We start from the raw sequence: 22214 nt of genomic DNA, 5'->3' as shown, positions 1-22214 counted from the left end.
AGCAAGATACAGAGTGGTGCTGATGAGAGAGAGAGAGAGAGAGAGAGAGAGAGAGAGAGAGAGAGAGAGAGAGAGAGAGAGAGAGAGAGAGAGAGAGAGAGAGAGAGAGAGAGAGAGAGAGAGAGAGAGAGAGAGAGATGTACCTTCAGTAGTGGAGGAAGTATTCATCAGATCATTTACTGTGATGTATTGGCATTAAAATATAGGCCTACTCAAAGTACCAAAAGTATACTCATCATACAGTAGCCTATGTCCCATTTCAGAGCAATGCCAGTATTGGATTTTTTTGGACTTCAGGAGCTCTCTTGTTAGACAAGTTACAACTTTATCATTATTAGTGTATGGTGATGCCATGTAAATCCCAGCATGTGTAGCTTTGCACAACTCCAATATGAGAAGGTTTAATTAGCCATAAAACACCTGTGAGTATGCATAGCCTTTAATGATGCAGTACTTTTATCATTTGATCATGTTTTGTATGCAAAATCAACGTAGGCCTAATTGTTGGCTTTAGCTGTTAAATAAATGTAGTGAGGTATTAAGTAGCCTACAATTTTTATCTCTGAATTGTAGTGAAGTAGAAGTATAATGTAGCAGAAAATGCAAATACTCAGCGTACAAGTATATAAATAATTGTACTAAAGTAAATGTACTTAGTTACTTTTTACTACTGGTATTCATATAATTTACTTCTTAGACAAAGATATAGCAATATCACCACAATATTAAAATATTACTCCTACCAAATTATTACTAAAGTGTTCGCACAGAAAACAAGTAGGCCAACTTAAAGTACCAATGCAGAATGATCCTTTTCAGAGAGTGTTAGGCTACGTTACATACAGCAGCTTATTTTAATGTTGTAGCTGCCTGGAGCAAATTGTAAGCTAACCATTTGCCTCCTGTTGGTATAATGGATCATATCTGAACTGAATTTCAAAACTGAGCACATGTTTTGTATTTAAATTATGAATCTGCTAAGTAACCAACTAGCTGTCAAATGACTATAGCAAAATGTTCTTTTAGTTGTCAGCTTTGTCTTTACTTGCACTTTCATTTACCTCTGTTTCAAATCTTAGTTCTAATCTTGCTTAACTTTGTATAAAGGTTCTATGCAAATATTGTTTGGCCTGAACAACTCCACTCCTAAAGCTATTTTAATTGACCAGGAGCTCAGCATGGAGAACAGTAGTTTGCTCATGTGACACAGAACCAACTCAGCTGAAAGATGTCTGAAAACTGCCGTCCCTTAGGCTGCTGGAGCATATCACAGAAATAGGAAAAGTGCTACACCTTGAAGATGAGCCTAAACAACTGCTTTCTACCTTCCAGTTTCAGCTGATCCTGTTCTATGCAGCGGTTTTCAGGCCAAAAAGACAAATTTGAGTGTGTTAGAAAGGCAGCCGTGTAGCTGAATTCCACTCTGAATTGCTTTCCCTGCATGCCCTATTTTCTTTTGATGACGTTCAAAATGCACCAGCATTTCTTCATGGTTTCCCTTTCATGGTTTCTTCAGTTCTCTGGCTCGCGACTGCCCAATAGTGCATTTAAACAATTATGCATTTAATGCATTTCACATCAACTTGATCTTTCAGTTAGTCTCCCCCACTGAACTAGCTTATGCTGTTAAATAAAAAATAGTCAATTTGGTTGAATGTCGGTACAAGTAAATAGTACACAAACCACAACAAGCACATGTTACATGTTAAAAAGCACTATTTGTGACTTTCTTCTGAAAGTACCACCAGGAGGCAGCAAAGTTAGCTGAAAGGTAACACGCAACTCAGATAATACACATGATCCCATCAGCACTGAATTTAAATGATTAATATGAAATGTCAGGTGTAAAACATTGAAGTGGAGGCTCTTCAGTGGAGAGAAAAATCACCAGACTGTGGTGGATAAAAATCCATAACAATCGTCATACAAGGTAGTGACTTCACTTTTAATTGGATGGATTTCTTCTCAAGGCAATAATGGTTCCCAGAGTTTGACTAACCATAATGCATATTATTTCCATTTGTGTAATTACAACAATTTAATTTAAACAGTGGAGCTGAAGCCTGCAGTCCATTACTACAATTTATTTTCCATCAAACACCCCTAGAATCTTAACTTTGTGCTTCCTCAAATGGAAATAAACATGTTTTTTGTAAGATACCTTCAGATTCAGCCTGTACTTTATAATCCTAGTATTGTTTTACTTGAGTCACATAGCTTGGACTTGAGACAGACTTGATGAATAAATCTGAAAAATCTGATGACATCAGTTGACAAAATCAAAAAATATTTACAACTTAATTTTATTTTATTTATTTATTTAATTAGTTATTTGTCAGGGACAATGTACAAAATACATTAATCTTACAAAAAGATGTTTTGTACCGGAGTTAGCTAATGCTAGTTTCCATCTGCAGTCCCCGGGCAGGTGCACACAATATTAAAACATTACATTACAAATAACTGTCAGTAGTATTAACAAATACATGCAAGATTAGTTAAACACTAATCAGATATTTAAATGAAAAACTAATCAAAAAACCATCACAGCCTAAAATATATACAACATAGTCAAAAACATTTACTTCAATATAACATTTGTAAACTTTTAAGTGTGCTGATACACACATAGCTGGTTATTTAACACCAATGACTTGATATTCAACTTGGACTTTAGCCTTCTAACCTTCAATGACTTGATATCTTCCCCAAGCCCAAATATTAAAAATTATGTTATACAAATACAGTATTGCATCGAGTTTTCTCCATTTTAAGGGCACCCATTAGTGTACTTTACGTTTTCTTGCACATTGGGCCACCGTATTGGCTTTATCATGTTTTATCCACTATATAGGAGAATTTGTATTGGCTTTATCATGTTTTATCTACTATATAGGAAAATTCAAGAGGGCAGCCTTCACTTTTTCACGCAAAACAATGTACTCAAAAAAATGTGGCCTCTGGCTATAATATAGTAATACAGGATATCTTAAAGTCAAATACGACCACCTATTCCATAACCTGAGGCTTACTCTGTGTATCTGGGAGCTTGTTTGTCTCTGTTATTGTTACATATGTGACTTGCTTCCTGACCTTCAAGACTGATGGCCCAATTCCTCCCACCTCTTCTCATGCTCCACAGACCTCACAAATGGAGTCATAGCTCACGTCTCTTATGAGCTCTGACAAGTACCCTGTCTCTCTAACATGCTCGTCCATCCATCTATACAAATTACGTTATGACAGAATTGCAAATCAAAGCCATTTATTTAATGGTCAACAGTGGAAAGAGTTTCTTGATAAGGTGTTGGACAGCACAAGGTATCAACTCTTTCTCAGAAACACACTAACATACACACCACTTCTCTTTATGACATAGCACTTTAAAAGAGCAAAACATTTCTCAACGTAAAGAATTTCCTTGGGGAAAGAAGCATTGACTGAGTGTGATGTCCCCTCCGAATTTGCCCTCTCAGTCTTCACAGCCAGGACCATAAGTCAGGCAGGAAAATACACTAGACCCCTGTCTCATCTCTGTACAGAAGTCAGGGAAAGAACTGCTCATAGCTGCCAAAAACCATCCCACAAACCCCACAGGGGAATGGAATTAACTTGGGCACAAAGGGCCTGGTTATATTTCACCGTAGGATGGCCTTTGTGCCTCTGAATCGGCTAACACTGAGGCTGTGTCTCCTTCCTCGTCCAACCTGTCCATCTCTAAGCTGACAAACAGGTCTTATTTAGGGAGAAGCACTAAAAACGTTTTGGACACACACACACACACACACACACACACACACACACACACACACACACACACACACACACACACACACATTTACACTTGTGCACTTTGTCCAAATGAGAGCTCACTCACAACACATTTCTCACACTGGAATTGTATGGGGGCAGGATTGACTAAGAAAAAAAAGAGAAAGAGGGGGAGGGTGTGGTGGTGGTGGTGGTGGTTAGGGGGGTCTTTTCAGTTCTTTTAGGAGGCAACAATAGTCTTTGTCCGAGATCTTCCACCATTCTTATTAGGGCAAAAAGGAGGAGGGGATGGGGCATGCAGGCAGAGGGTAGTTTCTCCATAGTAACAATGACAAAACAAGCCAGTTTAACACCAGGCAGGCAAAAGGGATGATTGCAGCTGCTGAACAGAAGCACACAGACTTGTGCCGAGTGCTGTCCACATAGGGAGAGGAGGAAGACCAGTTCAGAGAGGTGGAGATCTAGTGGATTGCAAAGAAAAGAGAAGAAAGAAGATTACCAAAGTTTTATGAGAAAGTGTATATCAGGCTGTCAAAGAACGTGCAGGGAGGCAACACGTGAGAGGGCACACACTTACAGTACCTGCCCTACACATTCATACCCTCCCAGCATGGACCGGGACAGTCAAAGCGAGGATACTTTGTCCACTATTGTTCTGGAGAACATTAAAAACAAACTGATTCATGCCTTCAGGGCGACAGGAGGGTCTAGAGAAAACCCTCAAGACTCTGGTTCCACCGTCAGACCAGTCAGCATCGGTAGGAGTTACCAAGCCAATGAAGAGCTGCGGAGGGCGCAGATAGATGGAGCGATAACCTGGCTGAGGTCTGAACTGGTGAGTCGACTAACAGATTTGGCGTTTTGTGCCTTTTCCAGTTTGCAACAGTTGTCATGTCCAGAAATGTCTGATTTATCTCTTTTTGTCAGTTCATTAATGTAGAAAATGTGGAAGGAAAGGACACCTTTTGTGTCGCTGCATCTAAGTGTAAACATTATAGTTACAAACTTATCTGGCTGATCAAGTTCTTCCATTGTTGTCATGCAGCTGGAGATGCGCTCACAGGACCTCCAGCTGGCTCAGACACTGCTGGGGCTCAACACAGAGATCCAAAGACTGAGGAGGGAGAGTTTCGGAGGTGTGGAAGTAGAGGGGGATGATCAGCAGTAACGGCCCCAGTAGATAGCCCCTTCTCTGGGCAAAGACTTAACAGTGACTAGAGGTGGCAGAATGCTTTTACTGGAACCCATGGCGGACAAGGAAATGGCCCTGTTGCAAGTTGCAACAGAACAGTAGAGATTGAAAGCATTTTCTTGTGATAATGGCTCATTGTAATAAAATGTGTCATGGTAAAAAGAAGTAGAAACCTGTTGCATGTAAAGTAACCTGGGTAGAGAAAAAAAAAGAAAGGACAGAATCTGCTTTCTTTTGTGTGATGCTGACATTGTTTTTTGTTGTTTTCTTTTAGATTTCTTTGCACTTATGCAGAGTTGTACTAAAGACAGTTTTGTTTCTTTGCTTAGTGAAGAAACAATGCATTATGAATGTAAAAATTAAATAGAAAATCACTTTTCACAATTTTATGTTGACATATTTTGTGATTTGACAAAAAATAAAATGCGACCATCAATGATTTTATATCTTTATTGTGTATTTATTGGCACACTGTAGTACCTGTTTGAAATACTACTAGAAGTTCAGGTATGGTTGTTAAATACATCTATGTCTCATTCCCAAAGAATTATAGTTTATTCAATTCAAAAATATTTCTATACACAATCGACCACAGTAATATTTTTCAAACATGGATTTACATGTTGGTTCCCTGTACTAACTTAGATGTCCTAATAATACTTTCTCAAAGAATATTTAAGAATACATAGAACAATGTCATACTGTCACCAGAATGTGCACAATAAAGATGCAGTGAACTCCAGGCTGTCCTGCTGCTGCATTGAATCCATTCGGTTTGCAGTTAGTCATTAAAGGTCAGTGAGCTTCCAGTGTGTGTACACACACACACACACACACACACACACACACACACACACACACACACAAAAGCGTACATACTGTATATATATATATATATATATATATATATATATATATATATAAATCTGGAAATTTAAAACATTTGTCCAGAAAATCTGACCTGTGCCTTTCTGAAACACAATGCTACACAAAGACAACAATGATTGTCTTTAGGTCAATGTTTAATACAGGACATATATCCTTTGTCACACAATTTATATAACCTACTAACTTAAAGGAATAGTTTGACATTTTAGAAACACCTTTTCACTATCTTGCTTAGAGTTAGAACAGAAGATTGATACCTCATGTCTATCCGTAAAATATTAAGCTATAGTCACCAGTTGCTTAGCTTAGCATAGCTTAGCATAAAAACGGGGGGAAACAGCTAGTCTGGCTCTGTCCCAAGTCAACAACATCCACCTACCAGCACCTCTTAACCTCACCAATTAACATGTTGTATTCTCGTTTGTTTGTTCTGTACAAAAACTGAAGTTTACATTCGGACAGAGTCAAGCTAGCTGTTTCTTCTGTTTCCAGTCTTTATGCTAAGCAAAGCTAGCCAAATGCTGGATGCAGATTACTCTTGGCAAGAAAATGAATAAGTGTATTTCCAAAAATGTCTTACAGTTCTTGTAAATTCATAGCAGTTTGTCAGAAATGGTCGTGTTTTAATATACATTATTATTATCGTTATGAAAATAGAATCAACAAAGGATAAATTGTAAGCTAAAGAAGCCATTATTGACATATTTTGTGCAAGGGTTTGAATGAAACATAAAAAGACCATTTACATGCTTCCCTTTATTCTCCCTCAACACCCCGTATCCTCCTGTCTGGCTTCTCTGTAAAAAAAATGAAAATACAGAGAGGGAAGTGAATTTATGGTGGGAAATTGCAAATTTATTTTTCTTGCTCCACCTTGTCTTTGTTGATTGTCTTAGAGGATATGGAAGGAAGTTGAGAAGGGACTTCAAAAGTTGAATTTCATCCAATATATTTGGATTTTCAAGGCACAGAACTTCTCCTGCTGAACGACCTCTTTGATAAAACCCTTGAGTGAAGGGATGGAGACGTCTTCAGGCAGGAAATGGAAAAGCCCACCTCCCCTGAGCCGGAATAGACACTGCCACTTCCTTGTTCGCTCTCAGAATCCCAGTAGCTGCCTTCCTCTTCCTCCTCCGATTCCCCGTGGTCTTTGCCATCGTCTTGCTCCTCCTCAGACAACTCCTGCTTGAGCTCCTGGATGCCAGAGTGAAGATCCATCAGCTGCCGGATCAGAGCTTGATCCTGGGAACGCATCTCCATCTATAAAAAAAAAACCCATCTGTTTAGTTTTTACTTTTATACATTTTAGACATATGCTGGAAAGAGAGGAAAACAGACAAAAAGGCCCAAATAGCATATTATAAACTTGAAGGAAATAGAACAGTAAAGTACCCCTAAAGAAACTGAAACTGAACTTCAAGAGTTTCTTGCCTTTTCTTTTTCTTACTCACGGGGGTTCGTGCTCAGTGTGACACTGCAGCCATTTCATTCGAACGTTGCCTTCTTTCAAATGCAAATGCATCTTTCTGCTGTTCCCTTTCTTCTCTTTTTTTATGAGAGGCTGTCTAATTGCAAAGCATTGTAAAATAAGATATTCAGAATTCCAGGAACTTCAGAGTCCAAGTTTGTCCTCAGGAGTGAGAAATGTCCCAAACCAAAAAACCATTTGGGCCGATCGGCATTTCTTTTCCCTGTTAATTACAGCACCCAGCTGAGACTGGGCTCCGGCTGAAAGATGCTGGTTTTAACGCCTTTGTCATGCACTTGGAGGATTGAGAGAAGAAATGTGAAACGTTTTACCAGCCCTTTTCAAATAATGTGCTGGACACTGTGTGTGTATGTGTGTGGTGTGTCTGCATCTGCCTGTGCCCTTTTCTTACTGTTCCACTGCAAACTATCCTGATCAAAATGTCTAAATCAAGGCTTTTATGTGGATAACAAAACACCAGCCATGTTTCTTGCGCTTATGAAATACGTTTCTCTAAAGGAAAACATCCACACAATGCCGTGGGGTTTGATAAGAGCTGATTTACAGAGGTTATCTAAAAGTTGGATCTTTCATAAAAGTGACAAAATCCCTAGCAGGTTAACTATTGGTCAGCGTGAAGTGGAAATAATTGTCTTTTTGGTGTGTCTTTGACAAATAAGAACTATAGACAGAAAAGTCTTACTTTAACTCCTCTTTCTGGATGATCAAAATGTCTCTAAATAGAGTAAAGCATCACAATAGAGATGTTTTTATGCTGTTAGTGGAATATATACTGTATATGGAAATAGTTAGGGCTTTTCAAAAACCAGGATAAATAGTTTAGAGCTCAGAACTTTTCTTTGAATTGGGCAAACTCCATCTGGTGATTAAGATCAGGTGATACGATCAACAGCTACTTTATGGACTTTGAGGTGAGATTGTTTTGTCAACTGCTGTTTCAAAAGTCAAGAATAAAACTTGAAACTCAACTTTAAAGCCAACATGGACAAAAGCTCATTTAAGTACTCAGAGAAACTGTACATTTGAACATCTCCATTTCTATGACAACTGGCAAACTCCGGCTGCTGAAAAGGATCATATTATATGATTCAAAAGCTTGAGAACAGCTATTTGAGCTTTATCCCGGTTTCTAAAGGTCTAATGATTGCCCTGTGGACTTTCCTTACAAGGATAAGTTATATCATACTAATGCTAAGTTATGTCATATAACTGATGGGACATAATATTTTAGTAAGATCTGGCTTTGAAATACGGTAAACTGTTTTTACTGGCTGTTTTGTCAGGCTCCTACTTAGACACAAGGTTTCTCCTCCTCTGTGTGCTCAAGACACTCGGTTACCATGACGAGTTGTCTGGCTGAATGCACTAAATGCCAAGTGATATATTAAACTGTGACAATGAGCCTTACACAGAGGTGCAAACAGACACACACACACCCACACACCCACACACACACACACACACACACACACACACACACACACACACACACACACACACACACACACACAGAGCCTCTTTGACTGGAGAAGATGGTTTAATAGGGGTTGACATTGTAACAACATGACCTACATGCATCAAGGAACAAAAAGGCAATAACTTCCCACACAGAAACATTCAGGATGTTCCAAGAGGTAATTTTGTTGTGGTGACATATTATTTGACCTTTAGCATTATGGACTATAAAATGCTTTAATATAATTGTTATTTCACTTTTTTTCTGAAATATTCAATTCAACACTGGAACTCTGGAGTTCACAACATACCACATACAGCAGTGGTGGAAGATATATTCAGATCATTTACTAACCATCAAAAGGCAATAACACAATGTAAAAATACTCTGTTCCAAGTAAAAGTACTGCATATTACCGGCAAAAAGTTCTTAAAGCAAGACAATGCTAAAAGATATGATAAGAGTAGCAGAAGGAAAAAAAACTGACTCACTAATGTTTGTTACATAGCAATATTGGCTAAACTTAGGCAGCATAATCTACTGGTCATGCCAGACTATGTGAGGCTGTAGCAGCAAAATCCCTGAGTGTATTTACCTGATCGAGGGTGCATTTAATTGCTCATGAATTCAAATATAAATAAAATAAACAATTAATTCATTAATTTCTTCTTTCAAAAGTTACATAGTCTCACTTAAAGTATCAATAGTACTCATGCAAAATTTCCTCTTTCAGAGTGTTAAATCATAGAGCCCCCAAGGTCCTGAAAGTGGATATGTTTTTTTCTTAAGTGCACAAGATGATTATTTGAGAGCACAAGATAAAAAGTGTGATTTCTTTCTGGACTTCAGGGGCTCTCTTGTTAGTTTTAATGTGGGACAAGTTACAACTTTATCATTCTTATAGTAACGTGGTGTTTTGTATTCCATTTCATTGAATTCTGTTAATAATTGATTGTTCTATCTACCTGCCCAGGGACTACTGGTGGAAAATAGCAATTGTGCCAAAAAATGTAGAAAGAAGAGTGAGACTTCATCATAGTCTTACCAGTTCCCTTCGCAGCCAGGCCAGAGCGCTCTCTATGTCCAGTTTTCTGCCTTTCTCTTCAGCTGTGCACCCATTTCTGCTCCGAGGATCCCTGCATGCACTCTGTCCTGCTGTTTTACAATTATCAAAGGTGGAGGTCTTGCAGGAAAAGTCCCGCAATCTAGTTAGGACAACCTCCATCATGTCAGGTTAGTGATATCCTCAATTTTTCCAACCGGGTTTCTTCTAGACCCTCTGCAGCGTCTTGTGTTATTCTCAGCTGTAGTGCTGTGTAGATGCAGCCTCGTCTGATCTCTCTGTCTCTTCTGTTATGAGGTCCCTCACACTTCTGACGACTTATGAGGAACTCACTCTCCCTTTCTCTCTTTCATCCCTACTCCTGTCTCACCCCCCACCTCTGCTCTCTCTGTGTGGCGTGTGAATGTTGACGGAGAAGGTCTGACGTCAGGGCATTGTCCAGATGCCTGACATGGAGTTGTTTACCACTATTTTTGTGAGGGCTTTTATCAGATGCACAAACACACAGAATGATCATTAGGATGGAGAGGAGTTGGGCGGTTGCCATGGCAACAACCGTTGTGTGTCTTTAAGAAATACTTGCAATGGTTATGGCCTGTTAAAAGAGGATGCAGGGAGGACAAAAGGTATGTAAACACACTTACAGATACACAAACATGCACACACAAAGGGCTTTAGTGTACGTAGAGCTCTCATGATCTGGTGAGTGGCAGGATCTTAAGAACAGTGTGAACACCCATGTGTAACTAACCCTTCTCGTGCCATTTTCCTCTCACTCTGCAGCCCCTAGCAACCCTACTTCACCATCTATTCACATTTCACACACACACACACACACACACACACACACACACACACACACACACACACACACACGCCCTGGCAAACCAAACACTGGCCCACTTTTTAAGAGTCCACAGACAGTATCAACCAAAATAGCCACATTGACATATTGAAAGCTATTTTTAGTCAAACTGACTCCACTTTTAGACCTCTCCAAGAAGACAACATGCCATGACTCTCAAAATGAATTAAAAAAAGAAGCCTTTAAGTTCCATTGTGTGATTGTCTCATGCTCCTAAAGCGGGTTTCAAAGAGACTGAAGAGCACTGACGTAAGTTGTATGAGTTGTAACGTCACCAGTCGCTTTGTGAATGAGTGAATGTGTATAATTGAGCATCATATTACACTTTTTCATCTTCTATCATTCTCTATTTATATATATATCATCATTATTATTACTTAAATATAAAATATAAAATCATAAAATTATGTCTTTTGGAAAGAAAAAAGGAACCATACTCTGAGGAGTCACAAGTATGCATTTATTAAATTAAATTAAAATGATACAAAACAAATGTATATTTTGACAGTATGTCTTTGTTAAAGTTTGCAACAACTTTTCTTCCCACAATTTTTTTGTGTTGCAGGTGTGATGGTTACAGTGGTGGAAGAAGTACTCAGATATTTTATTTAAGTAAAAATAGCAAAACCACAGTGTAAAAATACTTAACTTTAGTAGAAGTAAAAAAGTATTGGCATCAAAATATACTTAAATTACCAAGAGTACTCATTATGCAGAATGTCCCTTTTCAGAACAATGTAAAACAGAAACATAGAGAAAGCCATTGGTGCCAAAATCTCTGAAATAACAATCAGATAAAATATATTAATGATAAATAATAATAATAATATATTAATTTGCATCATTAGCATCCTGGGTTTTAAAAACCTCTCTTCACACGACAGATGTGTAGTACATGGGAACACTTTCTATACATGGCTCATTGTCGCCATCTTGTGGTACATCTTGGAATCAAACATTGACAACTGCTGCTTGTGTTTCAGAGATTCAGAGATTAACATACTGTACAGTATATAAGGACCATTCATTCTTTTAGCAGATTTCCCTAGAGCCTAGTATGAGCTTGTGAAACTTTATAATTACCTAAACCCTGCTCAACGTGTCCTGGCATGTTAAGCACCGCTTTGCAATTTAGTTTTACAAAAGATGTGAGACTGAGTGTATATCTCAACATGTGATTTTTTTATAATCTCTGGTATGGTTCATTAAGATGGATGTATGAAATACAAAATGCCCCATGTCAAAGACGACACACACCACCTTAAATTTGGAATTCCAATATGTTATTTCCCTGACCTAGGAAAGTTCAATGAATATTTGTGAACATGAGCTACACTCTCCTTTAGAGTCAGAAACCAGAGAAGTAAGTCTCAAACTTGTGGTTTTCATGAAGAATGAAGTCTAGAGCTGCTCCACAGCCAACCCAAATTAGCTTTATTCTATCGTAGTGTTCTCATTCCTGAGACAGAACATGTTACTCAGAACACTCAGAGCAGTTCCAGACTTGATGACATCACAAATTTGAGTTTTAGCACTCTAGGTTTTGGATTTGAGACAAAAAGAGTTGATCATGTTTACTAATATTTTTGGACTGTCTAACAGACAAGTGGTTTTCAAAGTGGGGTCTGAGAGAGTAACACAATGACCCAATGTATGACTATTTTGTTATGGGTTTCATACGCTTTCTTTATTAAAACATCTAAAACAAAAACACAAAATCCTATCAGATGGGGGACCCCAGGACAAAATCTTATCAAATTGTGATCTGTGGTCTAATTTGTGTCAGTTTGGGGGTTCCTGATGTGAAAAAAGTTTAGGAACCACTATGTTTTAAAACATATATAATCTACTCTTTGAATAATAATGTGTCTGATACAGGTTTTTTTTTCTAAAAAAAAGTTACATTTCCAGGTTAAAAAGCTGTCAGTATTACATGCATACACCTTTAAAATTAGACCTACTTCTTCTCCCTCATCAAAAACTAGTAATATTATTTTAAAAGTTTAATTGTTGGACACAAGATGTCTCCCATTTCACTGAAAAGTAAATGATCAGTGTTTTTGCACCGGAGGCTTCAAGTTTCTTCTTCCAAGATTAACTTCTTTGTGATGTCTCAAAATCAAAATCAGCATACATACATACATACATACATACATGCATACATAGGCTACATACATACATGTGTTAAACTGTAAATTAAAACTTTTAGCAGTCAAATAATAAATCACATCATTCTACAAAGTGAAGCTTACATAGCCTAAGTTACAATAAGCAAAAACACATTTTTGAGTGAGGGGGACTTTAATATTTGACAATCAACAATATCCTAAACTCACAGGAGACACTAAAGTAAAATTAACTTTATACTGGTGTTTACAGCTTAAGGCAGATTTTCGATTAACAAGTAGGCCTATGTTATTTATACAGCATGACGATTGTTATTTAAACTGGGATGAGCCTGTATTCAGAAATGAATGGCCATGTGATGAAACACACGAAAAGAGCTCACGGGTTTGATTGTACAACCAGTGGCGGCTGGTCAAGGGAGGGGGGCGGATCCCGAATGAGTTTAGCCTTTGGCTCGCTGAACACAACAGAACAACTAGGCTATTTGTGCCCCTCCCGATTTAGATGAGCAGTGCGCACAAGGTGAATTTGTCTTCAACTTTTAGGGCTACATTCAAGAGAACAATGACATTGATAGGTGTTTATGGGGTGCTTCTCCCACCAACATTGTGCTTAGAGATTTGGTGTCTTTTAAACCCATCGTAGGCTACATCTAGCCTATATTTTGAATTCCCGTAGGGCATCAACTTCTTCTTCTGATAGCGCTGCAGGCGGCCAACCGGCCGTGCATCTGCACACGGTACAATCAGTGGTAGCCTGGTCACAAGGCTGCATCACACATGAAGCCGTTTGCACTCCGGATGGTTTCAGAGGATGTCCAGCAGCTGTTAAAACACATTTCGAGAGGAGACAACAAAGCCTAAAGATCAGAACAAGACATACAAATTAAGTTTGTATTAACAGAACTATATAGCTTTCTTAGAAGTAGGCTACTTTTAAGTTAAATTTTATAGTTTTCGTTTGTTTTTTTTTAGCATGTTTTGGTTTTAGTCTGAGATTTTATCGACTTTGAGCGAGCTATTTAAATCTGATATTCTCCACATCGTCAGTCATGTTCAAAAAAAAGGATCCAGAAAAAATGGCTCTGGTGTCAGACGTGAGGAACTCGTACACCACTCTAAGGTAAACCTTTATTCTTTCATTTGCGCTATATTAGTCGAAGAACATGGCTAATTGTCTGTTTATCCCAAGGCTGTGTTATGAAGCATTTTATTTGTTTATATAATTTGTTTACCTGAAATTGTTCAGTGACACTCAAATTAGCCTACATATAGGACGTTTGACAAACATTTGTGAAAATGTACAAATTTTTTTTTCTCAGTAGGCTAATTCTTGTGCAGTGGGCACTATTGTCTTTGCTCACGTTCCCTAGTTTGTGAACTACTAGTTTTACACACGGTACTGGTCTGGGTTCTGCTGCTCTGATTAGCAGTGCGCAAACGTGCAGGTTCATTCCTGTCATTGCTGATGGAAACGTCACAATTAAAAACACAGGGAGGTGTGCCCATAGATATAGAACAATATATCTATGGGTGTGCCCAGGTTACAGCACTGCTCTAATATTTCATTATTTACAGGACACAGAATATACCGGGGACCCCTCATATATTTCCCTTGGAATAATTTAACGTAGCCTATATCTTTACATTTCTAAAGCCTTATTTATGTGAAAGAAATACACATGATACATTAATTAGAAAGATATTGGACATATATTAAAAAATATGTGCACTATCTCAACACAGAATACCCATAAAACAATGCAGTTGACATCAATTCAATTAACAACATATATATATATATATATATATATATATATATATATATATATATATATATAAATCCTTAGTCGACTAACACTTATACGATTTTGTCGACTAATCGATTAGTTGATTTAATTGACAGAGCTGTGCGCTTTGAGAGGTGGTTAAGACTAGAAAAGCACAATATAAATGTAGTAAATTAACCATCTGTAAAACTGAGTTTCTCCACAATTAATCCTGCAAAAGCACCACTTTAAATCATGTGTTTACCATAAATGTGCTCAGAAGTTTCTTGGAAATAAGTAATTAAGCATGAATAAGCATAAAAAATGACTAATCGACTAAAGAAATCTTTTTCGACTTAGACCAAACCAACCGATTAGTCGACTAATCGACTAAGAGGTGGCAGCCCTAGTAAGTATGTATGTATGTATGTATGTATGTATGTATGTATGTATGTATGTATGTATGTATGTCCTGTTGAAAAATAAATGATGGTCCAACTAAACGCAAACCGGATGGGACGGCATGTCGCTGCAGGATGCTGTGGTAGCCATGCTTGTTCAGTATGCCTTCAATTTTGAATAAATCCCCAACAGTGTCACCAGCAAAGCAGCCCCACACCATCACACCTCTTCCTCCATGCTTCACAGTGGGAACCAGGCATGTAGAATCCATCCGTTCACCTTTTCTGCGTTGCACAAAGACACGGCGGTTGGAACCAAAGATCTCAAATTTGGACTCATCAGACCAAAGCACAGATTTCCACTGGTCTAATGTTCATTCCTTGTGTTTCTTGGGCCAAACAAATCTCTTCTGCTTGTTGCCTCTCCTTAGCAGTGGTTTCCTAGCAGCTACTTGACCATGAAGGCCTGATTCATGCAGTCTCCTCTTAACAGTTGTCCTAGAGATGTCTGCTGCTAGAACTCTGTGTGGCATTCATCTGGTCTCTAATCTGAGCTGCTGTTAACTTGCGATTTGTGAGGCTGGTGACTCGGATGAACTTATCCTCAGCAGCAGAGGTGACTCTTGGTCTTCCTTTCCTGGGGCGGTCCTCATGTGAGCCAGTTTCGTTGTAGCGCTTGATGGTTTTTATGACTGCACTTGGGGACACATTCAAAGTTTTCGCAATTTTCCGGACTGACTGACCTTCATTTGTTAATGATGGCCACTCGTTTCTCTTTACTTAGCTGATTGGTTCTTGCCATAATATGAATTCTAACAGTTGTCTAATAGGGCTGTCGGCTGTGTATCAACCTGACTTCTGTACAACACAACTGATGGTCCCAACCCCATTAATAAGGGAAACAATTCCACAAATTAACCCTGACAAGGCACACCTGTGAAGTGAAAACCATTTCAGGTGACTACCTCATGAAGCTCATTGAGAAAACACCAAGGGTTTGCAGCGCTATCAAAAAAGCAAAGTGTGGCTACTTTGAGGAATCTAAAAAATAAGACATGTTTTCAGTTATTTCACACTTTTTTGTTAAGTACATAATTCCATATGTGTTCATTCATAGTTTTGATGCCTTCAGTGAGAATGCTTAGCACTTGTATAAAAATTTGACAATCAATAAACTCTGTTGTTGAATGTCAATGTTGAATAATAATTGACAGGTTTATTGACAATGAAAATGATTTGTTGCACCCTAAACACGTTGAAGTGTCGTTGAGTCACAAAGTCATTTCACTGCATATGTTCTGTCCAGCGTGTCCAACCAGGAGGCGTTACAGATGGACGACACAGGTGACATCAAGCATTGCCATGACAACAGCCATGCACAGGAGGATCGTGAACTAGAGAAGAAAGTCGCCAAGAGGAGGCTGTATGTAGTCTCAGTCATCTGCCTGGTTTTCATGATTGGTGAAATCCTTGGTGAGTCATTCTGTTTTCCTCACATTTCTTTAATCCCTGATTTATGTTCGTGCTCACCACACCAAATTCCATTCTCAAATTTAACATTTAATATTTTCTGACTATTTTAAAGACTCTATCCACTACACAGCACATAAGGAAAACTCACTTTTAAAGCTAGTTCACCTGCTACTCTTGTTATTCCCTTCCAAAACAGTGGTGATGAACACCAGCAAAAATTGCCAGGAGTTGAGTTTTCATTAAAATTTTGAATGGTGGGTTAACTGCATGCCACATTTATCAGAGCATACAAGGCCAAATTGCCTCCTAAGTTACCATACGACCGGTTGCTGACAAGCATTTAAAAGCTATTTTTTAAACAGCGTCTGATGCAGTCCCTCTACATAAAACACACCGGGGCTACATTCACTTCCAGCTAATTTCACTAAGAACAATAAGGGCAAGCCGGTCCTGTTTGTAACCGGTAGGCTACCGACAACGTGATCTTCCCCTGTTCAGCTGACTTTACCTGATAGTACACGACTGTCCTGCTATTATTACAGACCTATTAGTAACCACAGACACTTTCCTCGTTCATGGACTCATGGCGGTGCGCTGCTGAGAATAAATAGGGGAAACTTTTATTTTAAAGGAACGGGAAACACTGATGTATGAAACTGCCAATAAAATTAATTTACTTATTAATCGAAGGTGCAGGAACGCCGTTCCGGTTCATTCCGGCCCACTTTAACTTCTGCTTATTGCTCATTTCCTACACAAGTATCAAGCTAGCATTTTAGCCATATAATATTTATATGAATTAATTGTCTCCTTCTGCAGGTGGGTATTTTGCAGGCAGTCTTGCAGTGATGACAGACGCTGCCCACCTGCTTGTGGACCTAGTCAGCTTCATTATCAGTCTGTTATCCCTCTGGCTCTCCTCTAGACCTGCTACACACAAGCTCAGCTACGGCTGGCATCGTGCAGGTACAGTACTGACAACTTTTATCTACTGTTGCTGAAGGTGTGGTGGAGGCTGTTTTCATCAGACTTGAGTGGGTGATGGATGTTTGGCCAACAGTGACTGTCCGTTGCCCTAATTTTCGCAGTATGCATTATTTTTACTGTCCTCTTAGGGACTATTCGTTATTTATATAAAGGTTTTGGGACCTTTTGTAAAAATAGATTTGACCCTCCCTTCACCAGTGAAAACAGCTCCAAACAGGTGAATGAGGCCTCTCCACTTTGCCGTTGAAAACAAAGTGGAATAAAACGTATACAAGTCCACAAAACACGCAATCAATTTGTAAGCTGACATCAAATGTATATACATGGCATTTAGGAAACCTTTATTGCAAAGTTGGCATGGCAAGATTTGCAGACATAGTGCAAGAGTAATTTTCGTTTTTTACGTCCCGCTGCTCCCATCGTCAGCCAGGTAGGAACTTTTTTTTTTTTTTTTTTTTTTTACTAAAGCAGCATATGAAATCAGATGTATTACCTACCACCATTTAGTTGTTTTGTGTTATTTAAAATATTTATAAAATATCTGATCATGCCAGACATAATTATTCCACTCCTTTTAAACAATGCAATTACCCGTTTCAGCCACCAGGGGAGCAGTGCTCCCTCTGCCTCCCAGCAAACTCATGGGTCAGACCCATCTGGTAGCAGGGGCCTAGAGAGCTACATGGATAAATATGCACCAAACAAGCCATTTTTAAATGTTGCTGTTTCATGAATACAAAAGTTGTGTGACCCCCACCTCCCCCTCATAGACTCTACAATTTTATATATATAATTTTTTTTTTTTTTTTTAAACAACTAAAGGAAATTTAAAACATGTTCACTTTTTCTTTTGGGTTGACAGTAAAACCACAGACTTGTGTGGTGGGTGCTGAATCACATGGAGGTTAATTGCTTTGGTACATATTAACTTCCTAGCAGATTATTTTTGTTTGTTTTGTTTGTTTAATCTAATAATTTTCAGGTTCTTCTTTGGGTTATTTGGAGTTGGAAAATCTTGCATCGAGACAGCTTCCAGTTAGTTATTGACCACAGTTGTTGTATTTTTCTTGATTTATTTTCCTCCTCATTTCTCGTCCCATGCAGAGATCCTGGGTGCGCTGCTCTCTGTTTTCACCATCTGGCTGGTAACAGGAGTGTTGGTTTACCTGGCTGTGGTGCGCATTCTCGACGATAACTACACCATCGAGGGGACTATCATGCTCATTACCTCTGGTTGTGCAGTGGTGGCTAATGTTATGTGAGTAAAATACACACTCAGTTCTCATTTATACTGCTTTTATCTTTGAATATTTATGATTTAATTAAAGCCGATGCAGAGAGGAGGTGAATACTAAATCTACTTAAATGGACTCTTGAAGAAGTTTGTGTTGTATCTCAGAGCTGATTTTCACACTTTGAAATAACTTTGTTCCTACTCTCAAAAGCATGGCCTTCGCTCTTCACCAGTCCGGCCACGGCCACAGTCACGGGGGTCTCAGTTCACCCGGGCACGGCCACAGTCACAACGGTCACAGCTCGCACAGCAACAGTAACGGGGGTCAAGGGCACAGCCACAGTAAGCAACAAAGTAAGTGATATCAGAGTACAGTGGTTCACAATTGGCCTGTTTCCAACATGGATGTTTTGAAGAGACACTGCATTAGTGGATTATAAGATGATGCATAATTATTTTTATGGATCGTTCTTACTGAACTACTTTCTTTCAGGACAGAGGGCTCAGCAGGGCAACGCCAGTGTGCGAGCAGCCTTCGCCCATGTGTTGGGAGATCTTCTCCAGAGCGTCAGCGTGTTTCTCAGCGCCATCATTATTTTCTTTAAGGTTAGGGGTCTCTAGAAGTGCACAAAGTGTGGGAAGTCTTACAGAGTGAAACCTAAACCAATGAGGGGACGTTAAGAGTGTAGAGTAGGTGTGAAATACATGAAGACATTTTTGAATTGGGTCAATAAACTGTTTGTTTTTAGGATAAGGATTATTTTAGAAATGCTTTAAATGTTCATGAAAGACAGGCTGGTGGCTGGATGATCAAATTGGTTTTCCCAGGTTATTCTCGAAATTTTATTTAAAATTTTTGTTGATTTTTTTTTTATATAACGATTCCCATCCCAATAAAGCAATAAGTAATTGAAGTAGTAATAAGTAATTTTAATGCATCACTGCATGTGTGACCAATGTAGTAACTGCCAGAGTATGAAGTAAATGCTTAAAAATCTTGCAATTCAAGCTTTTTATTAAGTTTTCCAGTAGATAAAAAAAGATAGAAAAGATAGACTTGGGTAGCATACAGTACTGTAGCTCTCCTTTATTAATTTTTGCATTCCTTTTAGCATCCAACTATCCACGCTCTGTATTTCTCAGTGCTAAAAACACACTCACCCTTAAGGAATAAATGTCGAACAACACAAGGCTGCGTGTGCAGGAAAGATGGTGCCATTTTTTTCTGTCTACAAGCTGTTTTGTTGCTTGGTGTCCATATACAGAATGCTAAAATATTTTCCTTTCCCCGCAAAATTATGAGCAAAATTATGAGCTTCACAGTTACACAAGAAATTGTCAATATCCGGTGTCCATTTAGTTTTATAAAAATTACAAAAAAAAATAGATTAGGATACTTCAGCTTTATCCTTTTGATCAAATATCAGCCTGTAAAGATAGTGTGTTTTTGAGAAATACTACTCTTAATTTATACTCAGTACATTTAACATTAACATGTCTGATATTGGGCGCCCGGATAACTCAGTGGGTAGAACGGGCGCCCATGTATAGGGGTTTGCTCCTCGGCGCAGCGGGCCTGGGTTCGACTCCGACCTGCGGCCCTTTGCTGTATGTCGTTCCCCCTCTCTCTCCCCTTTCATGTCTTCAGCTGTCCTGACGAATGAAGGCCTAAAAATGTCCAAAAAATAATCTTTAAAAAAAACATGTTTGATATTACTCAATTTTCTCATTTGTTTCTTCCAGCCAGAATATAAGATTGCTGACCCCATCTGCACATTCCTGTTCTCCATATTTGTCTTGTGCACCACGCTCACCATCATGAGGGATATTGTAATTGTCCTGATGGAAGGTGAGGTTATCATTCCATGACCCTAAAAACAATGACAACATACAGTGTTTGCAGCACTCTTTCTCGCTCTATCTGACGCCCTATCATCTCTCAAAGTCTTACATTTTCCTTTTTTCTTGATCCACTATTAAGGCACTCCAGCAGGGGTGAAATATGGTGAAGTGCGGGATGGTCTGCTAGCAGTGAAGGGGGTGACGGCGGTCCACAACCTTCACATCTGGGCCCTCACCATGAACCAGACTGTACTGACTGCACACGTAGCCATAGGTGAGAAGAAAATATAACATATGAGCCGCTGGCACGATTTAATCATATTTTACTTTTTTCTTTAATTGGTGCCACTTGTAACCAGATGTCATGAAGGAGTCAAAATCCCAATCAGTGTTCATTATGGTGAAGTCCTTTCCACCATTGGTAATAAGCACATAGACCCTTACTATACAGTCTATGGTGACCATTACAACCTTAATGAGCTGCTAACATGCCTCTGGACATTTTTTCTGTAACTATTTTTAAGGCACACACACACATCCAGTATAGCCTACAGTATAAACACAGGGTGACTAACATTTGTTTACTGGCATTTTCTTTGTATTCCTCTACCTTCTGCAGACGAGACAGTGGATGCTCAGACTGTCCTGAGGGAAATGACACAGGCTTGTTTCTCCTCCTACAACTTCCACTCTGTTACGATTCAAATGGAGAGACAGGCCGACCTGAAGCCTGGATGTAACCTGTGTGAGGATCCCAAGAAGTAGGAATCTGCCTAAATTCTTGAATCTGATCCCAGCAGAATAAGGCCAAACTCTATTTTTGCTCCTGTAACCTTAATAATAATAAGTTGTTTTGCACTGCTTGTTGTATCCTAAGGCCTGTTCCAAAAGTGCCTCTATCTTTTAGACTAGTGGTGTTTATTTTACTACAATTTGTCACACAATTTGTAATCAATTGGGGAAGTTTCATGGTGATACCTACAGTATTAGTTACATTTATTACCCTATTAACTTGTAGTGTCTTGCCTTAAGTGCCTTTGTGTTGACATTCCAAAATAAATATTTGTATTGTAATGAACAATCATGAGCAAGCTTGCTCATGATTTTTTAAATTCTTTTTTTTTTTTTTTTTTTTTTTTTAGAAAAGCACATCCTCCTCCTGTGTACAGTTTTAACTTGTCAAAAACTTTAAAGGTCCAATATGTAATATATTTACTGTAATAAATCCAAAAACAACCCCAATGCGTCATCAGATATTAAGGAAACATGCTAAGTTGAAATCCTATCTTTTCTGACAACAATACTAATGCCAGTATTTTATCCTTTTGAAATTTGCAATCTGTGACGGAATTTTTGGCCTGTGTGGTGTTATCAACTGCCCAGTTTGACAGCCAGGCCGGGTTGCCAGATATACCTGTAAAAACATAAACCCAGCGCGCTACAGCTGTAACGTTAGTACACCCATGAAAGCAACAAAAAAAAAAACAGGATGAACGGAGATAAATTCTACCCGACCTAAAAATAAAACGGTTGCGTGACCAGATATGTTACAAACCCCGGGTAAATATTGGAGATGTGTTTGAAAGATGGAGACAGCTTAGAGCCCAAAAGGACACCAAGTTGGCTAATTTCCTCCTGAACAGGTAAGCATTAGCTTC

At 38.7% G+C, this 22214-nt stretch overlaps 2 protein-coding genes across 2 annotated transcripts; both read left to right on the top strand.

Annotated features, from left to right (window-relative positions):
* The first annotated feature begins 4015 nt into the window (after positions 1 to 4015).
* aard (alanine and arginine rich domain containing protein) lies at positions 4016 to 5309 on the top strand. The gene is made up of 2 exons (XM_028598358.1): positions 4016 to 4606; positions 4817 to 5309. Exons 1-2 carry the CDS (start codon positions 4280 to 4282, stop codon positions 4937 to 4939), a joined length of 450 nt encoding a protein of 149 aa, XP_028454159.1. The 5' UTR covers positions 4016 to 4279; the 3' UTR covers positions 4940 to 5309.
* A 7912-nt stretch (positions 5310 to 13221) lies between these two features.
* slc30a8 (solute carrier family 30 member 8) lies at positions 13222 to 21997 on the top strand. The gene is made up of 10 exons (XM_028597551.1): positions 13222 to 13373; positions 13530 to 13973; positions 16327 to 16493; positions 17313 to 17459; positions 18585 to 18738; positions 18926 to 19068; positions 19208 to 19320; positions 20458 to 20563; positions 20696 to 20830; positions 21176 to 21997. The coding sequence occupies exons 2-10, from the start codon at positions 13903 to 13905 to the stop codon at positions 21319 to 21321; spliced, it is 1182 nt and encodes a 393-aa protein (XP_028453352.1). The 5' UTR covers positions 13222 to 13373; positions 13530 to 13902; the 3' UTR covers positions 21322 to 21997.
* The last annotated feature ends 217 nt before the right edge of the window (positions 21998 to 22214 follow it).

This window comes from Perca flavescens, chromosome 14 (assembly GCF_004354835.1).
Source record: "Perca flavescens isolate YP-PL-M2 chromosome 14, PFLA_1.0, whole genome shotgun sequence".
NCBI lineage: Eukaryota > Metazoa > Chordata > Actinopteri > Perciformes > Percidae > Perca > Perca flavescens.
This window is presented reverse-complemented; position numbering and strand designations above follow the sequence as displayed.